The 13,911-nt window shown below is 36.6% G+C and overlaps 1 protein-coding gene across 8 annotated transcripts in view; it reads right to left on the minus strand.

The window, feature by feature from the left end:
• Sema3e (semaphorin 3E) overlaps window positions 1–13,911 on the minus strand; it is a 251,686-nt gene that overhangs the window by 98,112 nt on the left and 139,663 nt on the right. For 6 of the 8 annotated variants that reach the window (XM_087656439.1, NM_001106579.1, XM_087656442.1 and 3 more), the window contains 2 exon segments: window positions 6,791–6,850; window positions 3,819–3,938 (listed from right to left, as the gene is read on the minus strand). In XM_087656439.1, the coding sequence (XP_087512565.1) occupies window positions 3,819–3,938; window positions 6,791–6,850 (180 nt within the window). 8 annotated transcript variants of the gene reach the window in all.

Consider the following 13,911-nt stretch of genomic DNA (forward strand, 5'->3'; position numbering starts at 1 on the left):
ATGCCACATCTCTTCTCACTCTGTTTCCATGGATATACATGAAATAATCTGTGAGAGATGAAATAAATCTGAAGTTGGATAGTAGACATTCAGGGACTACCATCATCTCCATCCTAGATAATTCACTAATAAAATCTGTGTTAACATCCATTTTGGTCAAGATCAAATCTTTCATATCATATTGTAAATGAGAATGAAAAGGAAGAAAAAATCTAAGAAATTCAGAGCATTCGTGATGCCCTCAAGGAATGCACCATTTGCAGAGTTAAGTGCTTCTATGTTAAAGGCCACATCTCTCCCTGGTTAACAAGAAATACAACTGGAGCTGCTTTTAATTCTCATTCCCATTTACCTTTATCACTTAAATAAAAATTGTTGTATACAGTCTGTTGGTGAGCAGTCTCTCCCTTCAGTTCCATGCATGTGTCTCAGCTATAACAGCAACACTGCTAAACACTTTGTGATCTCTCAGAATGCTTATGATAGGCTCCTCAAGTGCTTCTGTGCCCTTCATCTTTCCTGCTTGAATTAATGCAAATTAAAGTCAGGTCAGCCCAGTACTCTGCTCAAAATTCTGTCTTCTCAATACTGAAAACTTTCAAGTACCACCATATGCCATTGAGGTCACAATTAGGTTTCCCCACCATTATTTTTTCATATATAACTTAGGCAAATATTTGCAAACTCATCCGTAATGACCCTCTCTGAGTCTTTTAATTTAAGTGATTTCCTTCATTGCAATAATTGTTAACTTTGCATTTACTCACATAGTGCTCCAAGCTTCCAAGAGGTGCTGTGGGAATAGATCCCTCACCGCTTATTATCATGGAGCTACAAATTCCTTTTATGACATGTAGAGTTTTCATATTGGACTGCATGACATCAAACATTCAATGCTGTGGATATTAAGCTTAATTACATATGCTTCTATTTTGTTAATTCAACAGATTTTTGTATTGAAATAACTTTTCCAGCATGATTGAAGCAAGGGAAAAAAACTTTAACAAAAACTATTTGGATGCATTGGGGATTGTTGAAGAGCAAGGCGAAGACTTATTTCTCCTGAGGCATACCTAGTTCCTGTGGATGGTAGTAGTGAGTACCAATGTGGAAGACTTATTGAGAAATCACCAGCAAGGCTTAAAATGTTAACTCAGTTAGAAAATGAGGACAGTATCTAAGACCTGAGGTTGTGCCCTGAATTTCTACATGCTGTGCATAAATTGTGTTCGAAGTCATCCAATACATGAAATATATACATACATACATACATACATACATACAAACACACACATGACACACATGCATATAATATATATATATATAGACACACACATACACACAACACACACACACACACACACATATGTGTGTGTGTGTGAGCAGACCCTCACCAATGACTAGAAAGAGAAAAACATTGACCTTAAGTTGAGCTATGATGCAAAGTAACAGTCTTTATCACTTAGTAAGCAGAAAAGAAGAGCAGCAGAGTGATGACTGCCAGAGTATTCTCCAGTGATCAGAAGACATTTTACCCATTTGCTAAGACAACAAAGAAAGGGACACTTTCAACTGAAGTGGTGGATAGTCTTTGATCTTCCGGAACAAAAGTAAACTTCTTGAATGAGATGACTTTCTGCAACACCAGCTTGATCACTGGATTTCCGTTCCCAGAATTCTCATAATGATAGAAGGAGAGTAAATGACTGCATAAAAGTGAACTGAGTTAGTGACATGTGAGGTGACATGTATGTACGCATGCTGAAGCCTCTACAGGAAACGGACAAGAGACTGACAGGAGAAATGATGCTATTCAATGATATTCACTTGTAAAACATAAAGGTAGGTGATAGATGAACCTCATGTCTTGGTATCCTAGGAAATATTGGTATGTTTTTGTCAAAGACCTCTGCACATAGAGATGCATTTCAGATGACTTGCTGAAAAGCAAAGACAGACACTATTCTGAAAACAAACAAACACAGAGGAAATATTCACCTCTAAATGGAACATATACCACTCATCTTCCTCCCAATGTCCAGAAATCATTGTCAGAGGTTGTGAATGAGTACCAAGAGCTAGAATCCTTTGCATACATGATGGCAGCTCTACTTGTGAACACATGGTAGATGTGACAGCATGCAAAAACTCAAGCCAGACCATGTCCCATCATGGAGAGAGGAGGTGGGCACACAATCCCATGCCTAACTTTGGAGTTGGGAAAGGGAGAGGCCAATTTCTCTAAATGACACACACATCCAAGAATTTTGGGGCAACACAACTGGTCATGGTTGGGTTTTGTTGTTTGTTGGTTGATCATTTTATTTCTTTGTTGTTGCTGGTTTAAGACACAAAGTTGGATTGATGAGGATAAGGAAGAGTTTGGAGGGTGAATATGATCAAAGTATCTTGCATGAAATTCTCAAAAAACTAATAAAATCAAAAAATAGAGATAACAAAGCATCTTAAAATACTGAAAGGATTAATAACGCAGATCTAATCATGAATCCTCTGCTCAGAGAGTCAAGGATTAATAAAGGTACCAGTAACTAAATGCAGCAGAGATCACATGGCTAGCAGATATACAGAGAATATGTATGTGCATATGTCCGCATGGAAGCATATTGATTAATTTATTCTGTGCAATTATGCAATCTGACCTTGCACTAGTCTGAGTTCCCTTCTGTATCTCTAACTAAAATTCTCCAATCCCATCCCCGTGTCTCTAAGATGTACCAAGCAGTGCATTGAGGTGTCTTTGTGTGTGATACTTATACTATTTCGGTACTCCTAAAGTACCTCAATCTGGGGCAGTCTCTAGAGGAAACTATTAAGTGCTTTGATATTGCTAATTGTATTTGCTATTAATACCTATTGTACTAAGTAGTACAAGTACCATCTGAAAGAAGCATTCTTATAAATGAATGGTCTTCTTTATAAATTTATAGTCACTACTGCATTTTCATAAATAGGATGTAAGTATTAAATGCCTTACCTATATATATGCCATGATAAATCAAGGAATATATTCAATTATGCCTTCTTGTGTAAATGACAGGCAGCAATTCGTGAAATCAGAGTACTATTCCACACACTGCTGAATGAAATTGGGGTGGAACATGCTACAAATTATGAGCAAGATAAAGCAGAGCTTACTCGGCTTGCGGGACCCAGGAGTTTACCTAACCTTGGAGACTCCTTGTTGGCACACATTGTCTTGTTAAGAGTAGCTGTGGTAATGGAGTCATTGCTAATATAGCATCATATTGCCTAATGTCGATATATTTGGGGATAAGATGCATGTCTTTCTCACACTGAGATTCATCCTTTATTGCTTTGAAATCTTTTCCCTCTGCTGTGTTCCTTACCTCGCCTGACTGGAAAGAACATAATTATAAAATCAAAAGGCTTTATGTATCATTTGTAAAGCACAGCATGCAAATTTTTATTCATAGAGGTCATATGTCTCTTTGTTTATGTGTGGCTCTTTCTGAATCTGTCTGTAAACACACACCACATAGACTCTGTTTTGCTTAATTTATTTAGTAAAATATATGTAAGAGCATGGCAGACAACACACATTGGTTTTGCAAAATCTGTTCCAAGCAGACAAGTTAAGCAGATGAAATTGTTTGGTGAATAAATTCACAAATAAATACAGAGTAGGCTAATTAGCTCACAGGTTGAGAGCTGATGGGAATTTTAAAGATACCGAGAGATCAGTCTTCTGTCTCACGTACATTAAATAAATACAACTCAGTGATTTTATCTTTTGTAAGGGAAACAGCACAGTCTTTCTTTTTGAGGCGATTTCTTACCTCTGAATGGTGCCCGACTCGGATAAAGGCACAGTGTGGATCAAAGGCTCCCGTAGCACAGGTCAGAAGGTGTGTCCTGTTGTAGTGATGCAAAACCCGGACATAATTGGCACACTCATTCTAAAAAAGATTCAAAAGGAAACACAGAGTGAGAATAAAACAAATGTTTAACCTGCCTTTGATCTTTGCTGTCCCTCAGTCCTAGAACGGGAGAATGAATCGGGAGGAAAAAAAAGGAACAGAATAAAGAAGATGAGGACCTGGGAGAAAGGAGCTAGAGTAAGTCACACTTTAAAGTGCACCGAAATATGACATAATTTTTATAATTTGTATAATACTGTAGGCCATTTTTATGGTAGTCTATCACACTGAGGAAATAAAACAAGGGTCACAAATGCATCTAAAAATGATTCAATTATACTGATTTGCATCCAGTATGTTTCCCATGTAATTAAATTATTCCCAGTGCTGACATTTTTAAAGAACAATATAAACAGTGAACCAGAATAAAATTAGAAAGTCAGTAATTAGAAAAACAGCATTATTATTAAGAAAATATATGATGTAGATATTGGGTACTACAGAACTTTTTAATACTCTTAAGGTTTTTAACTAGCGAAGGTAATTCTGATGAAGATTGAACCACAATACCAATTTGCCATAATCCCTGCAGTGAGCATTAACACAGAAAATCCAATACTTATTTTTTAAACTAAAATACACCCTCAGGTGTAGAAGTTTCCATTGGCACTAAAGAGTTTTCATAGGCAAAATAGTACTTTTAGCCTCAAAGTGATAAATTTACATAAAATGTAATTTGGGGAAAATGTTTTAAAAATATATAAGACCATCCACTAGAAATAACATTTGACTGTAACATTACTCTGAGGATCTTGTTGCTGCAGAATGTTATAGTCCAAGGGTCAACCATCTTGGTACATAAAGATACTGACTGTGTGCCAACTCGTGCTTGTCCCCAGGATACCAGCAACAGAAGGAAAGAAGCCACAGAGAATGGGGTGTGTGAGGGTGTGCTGCATCTGATCAACTCTGTTTATCAGAGAATCACACAGGCCATGTTTCAGGGGGCTCTAGTTGGGCAACACTAGTTTTAAATTCAAGTTTACAGAGAACAATATTTAACTCATTCATTGTTGAGCTCACTTAACAGTCAAACATCGACTCTGACACACAGGATTTGCCTGACACTGTTTCTCCTCCCAATTTTCAACAATTTCTTTTTAGTGACATTGCGTAGACTTCAAACAATGAGAAAATTTACCAGAATTGCACTGAATTTGTAATAATCAATACTATATTTTTATTTTCAAGATAATGGACTCATTGAGCAAAATGATGGGGTTCTTTATAAAAATTTAAAGATTGTAGGAGAGCCTGACTATGTAGACATGGTGAAAATGATCTGCCCTCACATTGATGGGAGCACTTACTCTTTCTCTGCTGACACTGTGCCTCTGCTATTTTCATTCTTTCTCGATCATCCATGCCCTCATGCAAATATATCTCTTCCCAGATAACCTATTTTTGCCACAGCAATATTGTATATTATTTAGTTTATTTGGGGATGTTATAATACAATTATATCACTTATACATTCCTGTTCCTCCCTCCGAACCCTCCCATGTATTCTTCCTTGCTCTCTTTTAAATTCGTGAACTCTTTTTTCATTAATTGATGTTACACACACACACACACACACACACACACACGTGTGTGTGTATGTATGTATACATATATATATATATGTATATATATTCGACTTCTCATATATGTGTAACATTTTGCTTAGAGTGTGAGCCCACACAGTTAACAGAATCTTACCATGCAGACAAGGTAAAAGTATTTGTCCTCACATAGCTTGAAGCATCTGCTTTTTCCTCTATTGACACACTGTCCTTGGGAAAAGCTTATTAGACCACACTTTGGCTCAGTTGAGCACAGATTGACATGGGCTGAGAGGATGTTCCCTTCTCAGCATCACGGTGTGGACTAAAGCAGCAAGAGCATTGACTCATTCCTTGGCTACACTCCAGTTGCAACAGAGCACTGGGAGATACTAATAATGTGTCAGTCGTTTACATATTTTAGCTTAATAGAAACAAAGATACATTTGCTTTCAAGGAAATACCTATGGCTTCTCTCCAAGGCATATATTTTCCCTCAGGGATGGCCACTCCTTACATGTGGAAGCCTCTCTGCCACGTCTGAGAGAATCTGGAGTATTGAGAACAGCACCTCTCATTCCTGTACGTCATGGACTCTGAATTGATATGAGATACACTTTGCTTCAAACACCAGGGGCGACCCAAGAAGCTTTGTAAAATGAGTCAAGCATTTTTCCTGCTATATCTTCTCACACTTTATGGTCTCATTTTCTTTTTGCTTTCGTAACTACTTAATCAAAGTGAAGCAAAATCATCTGAACAGTGTGTCTTCTTTTATTCCCATCAAACAAAAATCAAACCTCCGAGAATCACTATTTTCTCCCAAATTATCAGAAGAAAAACATTTGTGTAAGGAATTTATAAATCTAAGTTTCTTAAAATATAATAAATCAACAGCTCAACTTGGGGCTAGAGAGATGGCTCAGCGGTTAAGAATTCTAGAGAACCACACAATTTCTTTGGGCCATACATACATGTATGTACAGACAGACATGTAAGCAAAACATGTGTGTGTCTGTGTGTGTGTGTGTGTGTGTGTGTGTGTGTGTGTGTACAATAAAAAGAAATGAATTTAAAAAGTACATGCTCCAGTCAGGATGGTGCCCTATGTTCTTTCAACTATACATTGAAATTAGTTTCATAGAAGAATGTACTATTGCATATTTCCTCCCTTTATGAACACAATTGTATATATCTTTTGAAAAGAAAGTAAAACTTTGGTAATTCAGTTCTTTATAGGCAACCAAGAATAGACTGTTTATTTAATGTACAGTGAATAGTACTTACTGCGTCTTTTCCTTTCATTATGCATTCTTCTACTTTTACTGCTGTGCTAGGCCAGTATATCTGAAATGGAAGATAATGTATCATTAGGGCAACTGTATTTATAAGTAAAACATATTTTAAAAAAACCACATCATTTTCTTCCACAATTCCATTTGTTCCCATTTTGTTCAAATTTCTGAAAAGATAGATGAAATCTCATTTTCTTCAGATAATCATTTGAGGAAACTTAGCTATGAGCTTTGACTTCACGCTAAACCTTTTTAGCAGTCCTTACTCTGGCAGTCCATTGCACGGCCTAGGCCTCCAGAGCCGGATGTGCATGAACAACAGTGGATTGCGACCCCTTCAGAGGTCAAATATCACATATCAAGTATATCAGATATTTGCATTATGATTCATAGCCGTAGTAATAATTCTTTTTTATGCTGCATATTTCGTATTTTTATTTGATATTTACTTAAATTTCAAATGTTATCCCCTTTCCCGATTTCCTCTCTGGAATCACCCTATCCCTTCCCCACTCTCGCTCCCTCTGTGAGTGTTCCCTCACCTACCTGTCCAGTCCCTCCCATCTCCCTGCCCTGGCATTTTCCTACATGAGAGCATTGAACCTACACAGGCCCACGGCCATCCTCTGCTACATATGTGGCTGGAGCCATGGGTCCCTCCATGTGTACTCTTTGTTTGGTGGTTTAGTCTCTGGGAGCTCTGGGTGGTCTGGTTATTTATATTGTTCTTCTTCGTAAGGGGTTGAAAACTCCTTCAATTCCTTCAGTCATTTTTCTAACTCCTCCACTGTGGGCCCGTCTTTCCAATGGTTGGATGAGAGCACCTGACCCTATTTCTCAGGCTATGGCAGAGCCTCTCAGGAGACAGCTATATCAGGTTTCTGTCAGCATGCACTTCTTGGCATCCACAATATTGTCTGGGTTTAGTGACAATAGATAGGATGGATCTGTCTGGATGACCTTTCCCCAAGTCTCTGCTCCAAACTTTGTCTCTGTATTTCCTCCTGTGATTATTTGGTTCTCCCTTCTAAGAAGGACTGAAGTAACCACTCCTTGGTATTCCAAATTCTTGCTTGAGCTTCATATGGTCGGTGGATTGTATCTTGGGTATTCCGAGTTTGGGAGCTAATATCCACTTATCAGTGAGTGAATTTCAAGTGTGTTCTTTTGTGATTGGGTTACCTCACTCAGGATGATATTTTCTATTTCTATCCATTTGCTTACGAATTACATGAAGTCGTTGTTTTTAATAGGTGAGTAGTACTCCATTGTACAAATATACCCCATTTCCTGTATCCATTCCTCTGTTGAAGGACATCTGAGTTCTTTCTACCTTCTGGCTATTATAAATAAGGCTGCTATGAACATAGTGAAGCATGTGTCCTTGTTATATTTTGGAACATATTTTGGGTATATGCCCAGGAGTGGTATAGCTGGGCCCTCAGGTAGTACTATGTCTGAGGGTAAAAACCCTCAGACTGATTTCCAGAGTTGTTGTACCCAGCTTACAATCCCACCAACAATGGGGGAGTGTTCCTCTTTCTCCACATCCTCACCAGCATCTGCTGTCATCTGAGGTTTTGATCTTAGCCATTCTGACTGGTGTGAGGTGGAATCTCAGGTTTGTTTTGATTTGCATTTTATGAAGTGGAAACAAAATAACCTTGCAGTTGTGAGTAACCACATCACGAGGAACTATGTTGCTCACAGAATTAGGAAATTTGAGAACTACTGGTCTAGAACCCGCTCCTCTCCATATTCCACCTGTTGTAACCTCTGCCATCAATTCTATTGGACAACCAGACTACTTGTGGTGCAAATGCAAGCAACCCCTTTGGTTTTCAAGTTCCTTTTGCATTTATACCACCAAGCACAGAAATCAGAATGTTCTGGACTTTCAGGAATGTTTCTGCTATAGGCGAGTATGAAAGAATGGATGGCTCTTAAAAGCATCGCTGCGTCTTAACAACTCATAGACACAGCTTTGAGTGGCTAAATAGCTTGTTTATGGACAGCCATGCCTACAAGGCCTGTGTCTCAGTACTGCCTTAAAAAACAAAACTATTCAACCCTCCTGCTTCCACATGGATTTGAAGAAGTTGTCACGATATCTCAAGTGTGTTGGTTTCTTTCTTAAAGAGAAGAATATAAAAACGAAATAAAACACCTTCTTTCTCTTTGTCAACAGTATCAAGCAATAACAAGCTGAAACTGAAGCAAACAGAAGGAAAACAAATGAACAAACAAAAAACAAAACAAAACTAGTTTTTTCATAATTTCTAGGTTATTAAAAGAAGTGGTTTTCCTTGTCATTATATTTTCCCCAGCTTCCCCTTCACTCTCGCCCTCTCCCCTTCTACCCCTCTCCCCCTTCCCCCTCTACCTCCCCCCCTCTCTGCACTACAGAATCAATTTACAAGGGGCCACACATTGCACTGATAATTTTAATTTATTTTTTCCTTTGGCACTATAAATGTATACACAGAGGTTTTAGTTTGTAACACTACTAAAGCCATTGTTCATTATCACTGGGTAACTCAAAGTCATCCTTCCACTAATCTTTAGCTATTCACTCTTTCCTTCCACTGTTCCCCTAACCTTTAGCTATTCATTCTTTCCTTCTTTCTATTCTGTCCATCTGACTTATCATGCAGGAGTACAATATTGTGACTTGTAACTGCATACATTTTTCATGCTTGCATATATTCTTACAGATACTTACTATTGTTATTGTGTTCACATTTCTAATTCAGGTAATCATAGCTCAACCTTGTAGATGTTTTAACGAAGTCTATGTGAGATAGGAAATATTTTTGTGCCTCGCATCTCTCATTTAGACTTCTCGTGTTTCCTGTCTGTGTTCTGAGTCAAATTTGTCTGCAAAAACATTTTGATTATCAAGCTGAACACTTGCTATTTCCTTTTATTAAACAGTTGGTCAACATCAAGAATGAGAATTAATGTTTAAATAACAAGTTTTGGGGATGCCTCTAAAACAATCAAACAGCAGGCTGTACAGGGTATGTCTTTTGTAACAACACGGCCAGGATTCTTTGTAGTCATGTTTCGGCAGGGCCTGTACTCATTAAAATATTGTTGGCTGGCTTTCTTTCACCAATCACCCTTTTAAGCAGTTTAGTTTTTAAGAATCGATGCTCATATTTGAATCCCACCTATGTTTAAGATATAAATATTCTTTTAAAAGCTGATGCACCATGAAAAGGGATTCTATTCCAGAAGTGGGTGCAGGGGCCTTCTCATGTCAGTCACATAGGATACAGCCTGATCCAGGCTTGAAGCAGTAGTCATGTTGAGAATGTACAAAACAGTAGCAATGGCATTGTATGTGACTAAGTATATTATCGTCTGACTGAGCACTCTGTGCTGTGATTTCGACCTGTCCTTGATTTCCCAAGAGTTTCTTGCAGACAATTACTCAGATCATTATTTTATTTGTACCTTTCAGAGTATACCATACGAACCTTACACAAAAGTCTATTGGTTTTTTTGGAGTGGTTGTTGGTGTTGGTATATAAGAAGACAAGACAAAGATCAGTGTAACCCAGAGAAGAAAATCACCTTCAAAAACAAACAAACAAACAAACAAACAATAACGTAAAGCATATACATAAAATCTTATCATTGTTGTTCCACGTTTCTGCCTCAGTGGATCACATTCAATTAAACAAGACATAATGTAAAAGTGTTGATGGTGTGGATCCTAGAAGTGAATCGGCAGTATTTATGATCTTTAATTTACCTAGTATTTATTTATATTTTTAAAAAATTGCCCTAAGATATCTTCTCCAATGATTTATGAAACATATTCTACTAAGTTGATAATTATAACATTGCTGTGGATTCAGAATTTATGCAAATTGATGTGTTAAAATATGTATAGACTTCTATACATATATATGTACGAATATACATCTTAAACAGGGTAAAAGCTCATTTTCCTATGTTAGCCATTTTATAACAGTTTACTGATATAAACAAATTAGAATAAAGGTCAGTAACTCAGAATAATGAGTTAAACCTTAACATACCTAGAATATATAGGACTCATCAAAATGTTATCATCCTTCCTTATGAACTTTATCTTCATTATAAAATGTTGATTTCTTTAAACCAGATTCTGAGAACATTATTACATATTCTCTTATGTCTTCATAATGATTATTTCCAAGCTTACTGTTTTGATGGCAAACCCCTACAGCATTTCTACTTATTTTCTCATGACTTTTACTGTAGACTATCTTTCCAAATAGGTAGGAGAGACACAGACAAAATTTTTGTGCAAGGTAAAAGGGAAATTTGTTCCCTGGTCAGGAAAAGGAAGATGTCTCTCTGAGTAAAATTTAGACATTTTGCTGACAGCCCGCTGCTCTATCTAAAGGAAAAGATTTTCTGAGCTGGAGATCCTTAAATGTAAAGCATCCATTGTTTAGTCTGCTGAGGTTTCTAGGCATTGCTGCTTAGAGAACTTAACCCGGAGATGTTCTTCCCTGATAGTTCTGACTAGTCAGTGTCCTTTTGTCTCTTCCCCAGGAGGGTAATGCTTTATGACGAAGTGCATGAAACTATGCATGCATCAAATATGATGTAAAACCTCAGGCCCTTAGCAGTTTAAACCAAACAAAAAAGGGGGGGTTTATTATGGAGGAGTCACGACAATAAATACTCTTTCTAACATTTTCACAGTAAGCATTGGTCCTCGAGCAAATCTACTAGGGGCAATTATTCTAAAGATGATAAAGCCAACCTTGCAAGCATGTTTTACGGAGCAATTCTCAACTTAAACCTTTCCAGATATCTTTCCATCAGACAATATTTCTCTTACTTTGATCCCTCTTGACATTCTTGTTTGTGCAAACACTACAATGATTTATATACTTAATTTTAGCTCTCTTACTACAATCCAGGGAACAAAGCCTGTGAATGTCAGTTGGACCCATGGTTTAGATAGTCTATTTATTCAGTGTCTGATGACTGGCATCTTTATCACATTCTTTATAAAGACAATACAGCTAAAAAGATCTCACCATGAACTCTGAGGCATACAGTTCACAGACATGAAAATGTCTTAACAAAAGTCAACTGAAAAGTAAAAATGTCCAGGTTTATCGGGGTAGGGGGATGCTGTAGCATAGTTACAGTGAATCAAGCTTCAAGAGATTGTTAGGATCATAACTGGTAAAAATGACAGTAGCATCACCAGGGGAAAATGGTGAAATCATTCTAATTAAAGAGAGAAGGAGGGGCTGGGGATTTAGCTCAGTGGTAGAGCGCTTACCTAGGAAGCGCAAGGCCCTGGGTTCGGTCCCCAGCTCCGAAAAAAAGAACCAAAAAAAAAAAAGAGAGAAGGAAATGAGACTGGCTTATCAACAGTGTAGCAAAGTCCATGCATGGGAAATTCTTCCCTAAACTTTTGTTTGTTCTGGGGTTTATTTTGGAGGGATTTTGTTTGCACATTTTAATAGCTTAACATTCTCAGGACTTTGTACAAAAGTTGACTGGATGACAGAAAAAGACAAAGTGACTTCAAGGAAAATAAGAAGTTATATTTTTAAAGTCGTCATGTGTAAATGCTCTGCCAAGCAGTAAGGAAATTCATTCCTCCGTTTGCTTTGGCAGTCCGGATGTCTTTTGGTTCTGCTCCACTATTTAGCATCCAAAAATCCCCATAAAACTAAGTTATTTGTTCTGCACAAAACATTTTAAAGGCAGTTAAACAACAGGGTGTAATGTTGTTTCCAAGTTGTTTGTACTAAAAAAAAGTACAAAAAGTAAAAGGTTAAATATACATCATTTTATCACAATACTTCTGCTGTATAAATCAGTCATCCCTCCACGTTAACAGCCATTTGCTGTTCTTGCACATCTCAAAGGAGGGGAATAAGATAAAATATAAATTAAATTACTAAGTCATTTTTCTGGGCTCCCTATTGAGTTTCATAATTACACTAGGATTAAGGATTTAACAGCTCACTGTTGTAATGCATTCAGATTTAGTGGACCAAAAACAAATTAACAAAGATAGGATCATTTAAAAATTTTAGAATGTCTGTTATACTTAAAAGTAAGTAAATTATCATAAATTATAATTCATATAAATTATACAACTATGATGCTACTATAATTCCATGCAATATTATATTCAGATTTCCAATATTTTAGTAAGTGCTTTGTAATTTGATTTTACTTTCTATATATTTTTATCTATGTATAATAAAAGGAACTGTTGCTATACACTTAAATTATATGTCATAAATATCATTAAAAGGAAAAATGTTTGTATATAACACATTAAAATAATTCTAATGGCTTATAAATGGTAATCCTTAACCTCACACACATTATCACTCCTAGGGCTTTTGACTTTGCACTTAATTATAATGACTGTCATTATCCAAGTTGTTTATAAGTCACAACTATGATCTTTTGGGCTCTAGATAAAATCAATACTTGAAAGGCTTATTTTCCAAAGTATTTGGTCTCAAACAGAACTTGCCCGTTACACAAACATCAATGACCTGATAAATGTCCTCCTTTAAATACAAAACTTTCTCAATTGCTATCATTAATGTGAATTACCCTCTAAAATTTCATATGCAAATTATATTTTAATGCTTTCATCCACTCAGTCAAAAACTAAATTTAAACTACATGATTCTTTTTAACCTTGAACAAATGTGAAAACTGTGTAAAGTTTTCTAAAACAGAATTTTCTAAGGACAGTCATAAGTACAGACATCCAAATTACATAACACAATTTTAGCTCAAAATCAACAAAACGAGATTAGACTTAGAAATTTAGAGAGCAAAATATGTTTCCAAAGCTTTTTAACTAAAGGTTTATTGATAGATATTGGTTAAATTGTGACTTCATAAAATATAGTTTATATAAAGAAAATATCCATTTCTGATGTTTCATAGGAAAGAGAAAATTTTATGCTTTAGCCCAAAATTGATGTTATCTAGAGGTTATGTTTGCTTCTCAGGAAGTCATAGTAATTGTCTTCCTGGAAGAGACAGCTACAGGAGATAAGGACAGGACCCAGATAATCCTTCTGCTACCTGGGCTTAGACCCTGAAGCCTCCTAGGGCTTT

The sequence above is a fragment of the Rattus norvegicus genome, chromosome 4 (assembly GCF_021556685.1).
Source record: "Rattus norvegicus strain SHRSP/BbbUtx chromosome 4, alternate assembly SHRSP_T2T, whole genome shotgun sequence".
Lineage (NCBI taxonomy): Eukaryota > Metazoa > Chordata > Mammalia > Rodentia > Muridae > Rattus > Rattus norvegicus.